Here is a 7,896-nt window from a genome sequence, read left to right as displayed (position 1 = left end):
TAAGATGCGCTATGCGTTCCTGCCTGCACCTGCTTTTGATATCCGTCCAAAGCAATAAAGTTCCACAATTGACCAGGCAGATAAACAGAGAGGTAGCTATTCTTGGTGTGATTTGGAGCTTTATCCACCCTCCCCAGTACTGACACATAGACTAATTATGTTTCAGCTGCAGGGCTACAAGGGAAGGGCATGGATGTTATTGTGGATGAGCTGAGCCATCGCCTATGACACCATGATGAACCCATCCTCTGCCGACTCGCCGCGGCAGCCAGACAATAGCAGCCGGAAACAGCAGCAGCATCGGGCCTCGTCTCCGGCCGGCCTCAAAGACGGCGGATCTAAGGCTTCACAGAAGGGCAGCAACTCGTCAAAGCCCATCACGTCAAAGCAAGGGGGAGGTGGGGGAGGAGGGGGAGGGAGAAGTAGCCGAGGTCATTCTCCCGTCTCCACAGCTACAGGCAGAGACAGGCAGGCCGGCGGGGCTTCAGCCTTGAGAGGTGCGGCTGCTGTCCAGGCTGCTGGTGCTGAAAGCCCGACGCTGAGCAGGGCGACGGCGGCGGAGCGGGGCGGCGGCCAGACATCCGACGACTCCTCCCGCTCGGTTTCAGACGCCTCGCCGCCCTCAAGAGCAGAGCAGAGCCGCGTCGTCTCCGACCAGCCGTGCGCTTCTAAATCCCCCAAACTGAGGACCAAAAACCCAAAAGGAGGAGAGGCCGCCGCGGCGACAAGCGGCGGCAAGAAGAGCTCCAAAAGCACAGTAGGCTGCGGACCCGGCTTCTGGAAAGAGGGATGCTTGCAGTCCGAGCTGATACAGTTTCACTTGAATAAGAGCCTGGGGAAGAAAGGGACAAAGATGCAGGCCAAATCAGCATCCCCGCCGTCCTCGGAGCCGGAGCTGTCCCCGGAGCCCGGTAGTCCACAGCCGACTCCCCAGCCAGACCAGAGGCTGCAGGAAGAGATTGAGAAGCTGGAGGACGAAAACGAGGACCTAAAGGTAAAGGCATGATAGCCCAAAACTGACAGTGTTTATTGATATCCGTTGTGCGCCATGCATGGTCGCACCTGTTGTAGCCTAGCTGCAGGCTGCATAATTGCTAGTGATGCTATTATTGTAGGCGTATTGCCTTGTAAGCAGGCTTTATATACCCAACTTTATTTATTATTTTTTGGGTGACGCATTCTAATTTTCTGAATGTGTTTTGTTAGAATGAAATCGAAGAGATGCGAGCAGAGATGGATGAGATGCGGGACACCTTCTATGAGGAGGATGCCTGCCAGCTGCAGGACATGCGCAGAGAGCTGGAGAGAGCCAACAAGAACTGTCGGATCCTCCAGTACCGGCTGAGGAAGGCGGAGAGGAAGAGGCTCAGGTTCGCAGAAACTGGCGAGGTGGATGGAGAGCTGCTCAGGAGCCTGGAGCAAGACCTGAAGGTGGGAGCATATCATATTACACAGCAGACCATGACATAAAGAGTGAAGTGAGGTAATAGGGGGTGACCAAGCCTTCCTATCTCTGTTCTATTCTGGTAGGCCTGCATTTGATCCATCAGTTGAAATACTGAGGAATAACTCAAATGTAGGCACTCCTGCTATTAGAATCTAATTTTATGTCATTCATCATTACCAGGTTATTACCATTATTCTTACCAATACCATTGCTACTGTCAGCATCAGCAGCATGACCTCATGGGTGGATAAATGGGTGGTTGTTGCATTCACAGCACATCACATCTATTTCACTTTTTACACAGAAATAAATACGATAATGCCCCCCTAATTGTCCCTTTATGTCTCTCTCTTTCTCTCTGTCATCTATCTCTCTGTCTCTCATGCTAATCCCTCTCCCAGGTGGCAAAGGATGTGTCTGTGCGTTTGCACCACGAGTTGGAGAACGTGGAGGAGAAGAGGACAAAGACAGAGGAGGAGAATGAGAAGCTGAGGCAGCAGCTGATAGAGGTGGAGGTCACCAAGCAGGCGCTGCAGAATGAGCTGGAGAAAGCCAAAGAGGTGAGTGGGGGTGGGAGTGTGTGCCTCTGTGTTTGTGTATGTCTTGTGTGTACCCACGTGTGTGCATTGGAAATCATTTTCAAAGACAAAACTTTAATTTTAAGACACTATTTTTTGGTTGGTTTTTCCATTTGTATCTTTTTTTTTATTTCTACTTCTGCATATGATACTTCTGATAAAAGTTAAAAAACAGTTTATTATAGCATAGCTGTAAACACAATACTATATTCTCTCTTAAGGTTTTTCCCATCTTTTAAGTCCTGCAAGGTGCTTACAACATAGATCATATCATGATATTTGTTTGAAATATATATGTATATATGTATGTATGTATATATATATATATATATACACACACACACACACACACACACACACACACACACACACACACACACACACATATACACATATATATCATTATTCAGTAAAAAGGTAATACATGAATCCTTTTTTAGGCTATAAATGAAGGCTGTGAAATCAACAGACTTGGTAATCTGGGTGATCATTTAAATATGTCACCAGAGGCAGTCTAGTTTTTCCATTCCTGAGTTCTCGCTGTCCCGTAAATCTGCATGATATCACTGCCTTCTGTCAGAAAATAGCGGACTGATGATGTAACCACTGTTTCCCTGCAGCTCTCACTGAAAAGAAAAGGAAGTAAGGATGGGCAGAAAGCAGAAAGAAAGACACCACAGACGCCAATTGAGGTGAGTCAACATTTAAACAGATCAGAAAGCTATAAAGCACGACAGAGATGCGTAATACTTGCGTAATACCAAATTAAAATTGAACATAATACACTGGACTCGTACTACCTTGTCATGAAAGAAAAGGCACATTGCAGTTTGATTTATTATTAGAAATGAAAAGAGAACTTGGTTGTCACCCTCTTACAAGATGTGGTGCTGAGGCAGTGACACAGTTACAGAAGGATAACCAGTATTCATAAAATACTGAGCACCCAAATCAATTGATCAGAAACTTGATGAAGATTTGGGCTGGCCCAGTTCCTAGGAAAAAAATTAATGGCATTTTACCTTTCTACAAACTGTTTAGAAACCTTTATCACTTTTTAAAGTTTTGTAACATAGTATAAAGTGAGCAAAAACAGTACATTAGGATGTAGGTGGGATGGTGGATGGCACAATCAACTGTGGGCAAAGTCCTGGGTTTGAGTCCCGTTTCAAGTACGAGCCGTTTTTATTTTTAGCCGGTGTTAGCTAGGTAATTATATTAGAGAATGTTACCTAACATTTTGTAACGTTAATGATGACACTGAACCATTTCCTAACCTTAACCATGGTCATTTCCTAGCCATGTAGCTTTGGTGGCTAACAAAGCTAATGAAGCAAATGAAAGAGGCTAAAGTAGCTAACATTAGATAGCGCAGTCATGTAATGCATTCTCTAACACATTCACTGTAAGTGTAAATGTTGATATGCAATGTAATTTTGGTTCATAAATGTTGTCATGTCAGTGTATTTGTAAAATGGCAACATTTCACTCTGGTGACTGGGTTGACTAGGCTGAAATAGTGTTTTTTTTCCCATGATGGCCTTGAGCAAATAATCTCAATAATAATCTTTATTTACAAAGCTGAAGTTAACTGGTGCATCCAAAAACACTCTTCCCCTTGCACAGGAGGAAAATGAGGACCTGAAATGCCAGCTTGCCTTCATCAAAGAGGAAGCCATCTTAATGAGGAAGAAGATGGCCAAGATTGACAAGGAGAAGGACCGTCTGGAGCAGGAGCTGCAGAAGTACCGTTCCTTCTACGGGGATGTGGACAGCCCTCTGCCTAAAGGGGAGGCCGGCGGGCCTCCCACCACCCGCGAGTCTGAGCTGAAACTCCGCTTACGTCTGGTGGAGGAGGAGGCCAACATCCTGGGGAGGAAGATTGTGGAGCTGGAGGTGGAGAACAGAGGGCTGAAGGCCGAGCTGGACGACATGAGGGAGGACAGGTACTTTGCAACTGCTTTCATTATCTCATTATTACCGCTTCTCATTACCAGAGCATGATTACTTGCAAATATGATGAGGGTGCTGGTTCGACGGGCAATGCATTGATATCAAGGGTTTGATATTTGTTGATCTGATGTAACGTGTGGCACTTTTTTTTATATAGGACTGTGAGTATTTTTTTTCTGAAACTGAAAAAAAACCCTCTATTGATTATATTGTTCTTGGTTCAACAAACTAAAGCCTACATGTGCTGTGAACTATGAGTCTTTTCCTCACCACAATTATGACGTATCTTTTTTTGTTACCACAGTGCAAGACTACAGTGAACACATTTTTAATGTAGCACATCTAACACTGCTTTTGATTAAGATTAATGTCAGGCATAGTAATTGATTTTTCTTTGACATGTATACAAAGGCATTGTTGGCATATGTTTAAAAAATAATAAAAAAAAAAAAACGTGGGTGAAAAACCAAATTCCAAGTTCTCCTTTCCCCTGCTCTCCTAGCTTGGCGGCAGCAGGCGTGGATGGTTCTGGCAGTGGAGGTCATCAGTCCAGGGAGCAGGGGGAGGCCCTGTCAGAGCTGAGGCAGCAGCTCCAGCTGGTGGAGGACGAGGCAGAGCTTCTCCGCAGGAATTTGGCTGATGTGGAGGAGGAGAATAAAAAGGTAGATGCTATTTAGATTATACTCAGAAACTGAGTTCCTTTGATTCCTGTGCCTGGGGCAGCTATCACTGTTGTTCCCCTTCTAATTGCAAAATTGCACAAGACTCTCACTATTTTCAGCATGATTCATAAAGTATGCTGTGTGACATTAAATGTGACTATCAGGTTACATAATGCTGCATTAATTACAGCTAATCAAGATGTAATTTTATGATTTTATGTCTCTGTTTTCCTTGTGTATCTACTGCAGATATTGTTATCATCATTAGCATTGTGTAAAAGATATTTTCATCTGAACCTTATAGCTACTCAGACTATTTTACAGCGTTAAACACACATGATAAATAACATTCATTTTCATATTTAGGTGACTAGTGAGCTTAACAAGCTGAAATACAAGGCTGGATCCCATGAAGCTGGGTCAAGACACGGAGGAGGAGGTTTGTTTGTTTACCTTTATTCCTTTAACAAGTATTGAGTTATTCTTCCTCCAACAGAAAGAGAAATCTATCTTGTGGTTCAGCTTAATAAATCTGTAGCAAATAACAAACGAGTTTCACAAAGCCTTCAAGAGCTGCATTTTAAAGTGGCATTTGCCGAGGTGTTCCACTTTCCAATGTTGTCTCCACTCAAACCCAGGAGGAGCTGACCCTGCTAAAGTGGAGGCCCTCCAGGAGGAGCTGAAGGCGGCGCGTCTGCAGATCAATGAGCTGAGTGGCAAAGTGATGCAGCTTCAGTACGAGAATCGTGTGCTGCTTTCCAACATGCAGCGCTATGACCTGGCCTCCCACCTGGGGATCCGCGGCAGCCCGCGAGACAGCGACGCCGAAAGCGATGGAGGACGGGATGACGACACGCCCTCGGCCTCGGCCTCCTCCCCTCGCCTCCTCCCACCCCACCGCAAGCGTGAGGGCCCCATTGGAGGTGAGAGTGACTCCGATGAGGTCAGGAACATCCGGTGCCTCACCCCGACACGCTCCCTCTACTCTCCTGTGGACAGCCGTTTTTTATCCCGAAGCCTGAAGGACCGGCAGCAGATGATCGACATCCGCATCGAGGCAGAGAGGCTGGGCCGGACCATCGACAGGCTCATCGCTGACACCAGCACCATTATCGCCGAGGCCCGTGTCTACGTCACCAACGGGGAGCTGTTTGCCCGGCTTGATGAAGATGAGGAAGGGGGCAGGTATGACAGAAATGACACTGGTCCCTCTTTGGCTCTCTCGCTCAATATATTGTTGCTGTTATCTAAAAAAAAAAAAAAATCTAAAAACCTTCAAAAATTTCAATTTGTGTGATTTTTGGGTTCTTACTCAAAGGCTTTGATGATTAAAAAAGAACCATAATTACACAAAAAGATGACTTGTAGTGAATACAAGGCTTTTATCTGATGCAGGCAGAGGGATTGAGAAACTCCATAAAGTCTCCAATAGACATGAGTAAGGGAGGATATAATGAAACATAGCTACGCTACACAAAATTGCCCTGGGCTGATTTAAGTGAGGACATATTGACAAAACACATCCGCTGATGACTCAACTATGAAGACTCAACCATCAAATTATTATTCCACATTTTTTGTCAGTTGAGGCTACAAGTCCTCACTTAAATCGACCTTTGGCAGTTTTGCCTGGTGTGCACCTTTAAAGTGGAACTCTCATACTTTGGGGGAAAAGGTGAATATGGATAACAATGGTCGCTCATAGTGCAAAAACGCTCCTTCACTCTGCTTCACAGGATCAGGGAGCATGAGCTGCTGTACCGTATCAACGCCCAGATGAAAGCCTTCAGGAAGGAGCTGCAGAGCTTCATCGACCGGCTGGATGTTCCCAAGCCGGAGGACAAAAATGCAGAGGAACCACTGTCTGTGAGTTCAGGCAAATACATGAGTGGAAATGAATGGAGGCAGACAGATTGTTGGTGATAAATGTATGGTGCATGACTTGAATGATTATGATCTCTTTGTTCTCTAACACGCACTTTTCTCTCACTGCTTTTCCAATCTACCCCTTGCTCCCTCTTTCCCACCTTTTCCTTTCCCATTGATCCATCAAGATGTTTCAGCCCATTATTTTGCTGATCCTCATTCTTGTTCTGTTTTCCTCACTCTCTTATGCCACCATTTTTAAATTGGTATTCCTTTTCACCCTCTTCTTTGTCCTGTAAAGCACATTAACGATAGCATATTATGTACACCTTTATTTTCTTTTGTTTTAACTTATTCATTCATTTCCGATTTTTGTTATGTTGAACGCATATCACATAAGGTCACTCAAGGTACAGGACACGTTTCATTTTCCACGTTTGACCCAAGACACTCATCTACTCAGACGCTTTCCACTTTTTCTGTATTGGAGACAACGTGCTTCGGAGCAACAGTGGAGGACTAGGTGAGTAGATATACTGAACTATTTAAGTGTGGATAATGTGTTTATTTCTATACCATCTGCGTTTTTATTGCAGACACATGATTTCAACACCCAGATGTCTTTTTGCATTACTAATCAAATTTAGATAGCTTATGGTGACTACTGTACTCGATCAGAATAACACAATCCCATATGAAGAACAGCACCAGTCCAGATGCAGAGGCCTGTGCTGTAAATAGTTTGCTGAGGTTTGTATTGCAGCTATGAGGCCGATGGATGCGCATACACACGGAGCCAAATGTGAGCACATATACACACAAGCATGCACGCGCACATGTGCAATCATAAAGTTTGTTTCCGAAACTGATACAGACATCAAGTCACTGACACAGGCGACAACACTCCTCATGTTGTCATTATGTCATGATATTTATTTTTATGTAACCAGTATTAAATGGTCCAGCTGTCCCTGAGGCATAATATAAAACGCCTCCACATCCACCAACAGCTATGACATGTCCCCGTATTTGTGTTTGCGACATTCATGTGTCACTCAGACTTGTGAAACACTGATGCCCTTGGGTCTGGGCCTGAAAAGAAGCCCAAATGTGCTGGATGTGGTTCTGTTTACCCAACTGCTTGGATGTGGCCACCAGGACGGGGGCGGAACCGGTCCGCTTCTTTCATCCCACCGGTGGGATTTTTTACGTCATATATTAGGGCCAGCTGTGGAAAGAGAGAGAGAGAGGGAGGGAGAGAGAGAGAGAGAGAGAGAGAGAGAGAGTTACTCTCGTTAATGAAAGCATCGTTCCAGCTTTAGGCAAACTTTCTCAAGTTGTTTTCATTTCTACCGGATTCCAGTCGAGATGTGCTGTAATGTGACCCACT

At 44.9% G+C, this 7,896-nt stretch overlaps 1 protein-coding gene across 1 annotated transcript; it reads left to right on the top strand.

The window, feature by feature from the left end:
* Positions 1-235: 235 nt before the first annotated feature.
* On the top strand, positions 236-6,995 carry mtcl3 (MTCL family member 3). The gene is made up of 10 exons (XM_030072933.1): positions 236-994; positions 1,207-1,431; positions 1,849-2,007; positions 2,646-2,717; positions 3,652-3,971; positions 4,481-4,640; positions 5,007-5,079; positions 5,279-5,825; positions 6,377-6,506; positions 6,695-6,995. The coding sequence occupies exons 1-10, from the start codon at positions 236-238 to the stop codon at positions 6,803-6,805; spliced, it is 2,556 nt and encodes an 851-aa protein (XP_029928793.1). The 3' UTR covers positions 6,806-6,995.
* Positions 6,996-7,896: the final 901 nt, after the last annotated feature.

Source organism: Myripristis murdjan, chromosome 16, assembly GCF_902150065.1.
Source record: "Myripristis murdjan chromosome 16, fMyrMur1.1, whole genome shotgun sequence".
NCBI lineage: Eukaryota > Metazoa > Chordata > Actinopteri > Holocentriformes > Holocentridae > Myripristis > Myripristis murdjan.
The sequence above is the reverse complement of the archived record's forward strand: the minus strand, read 5'-3'. Positions and strand labels throughout refer to the sequence as shown.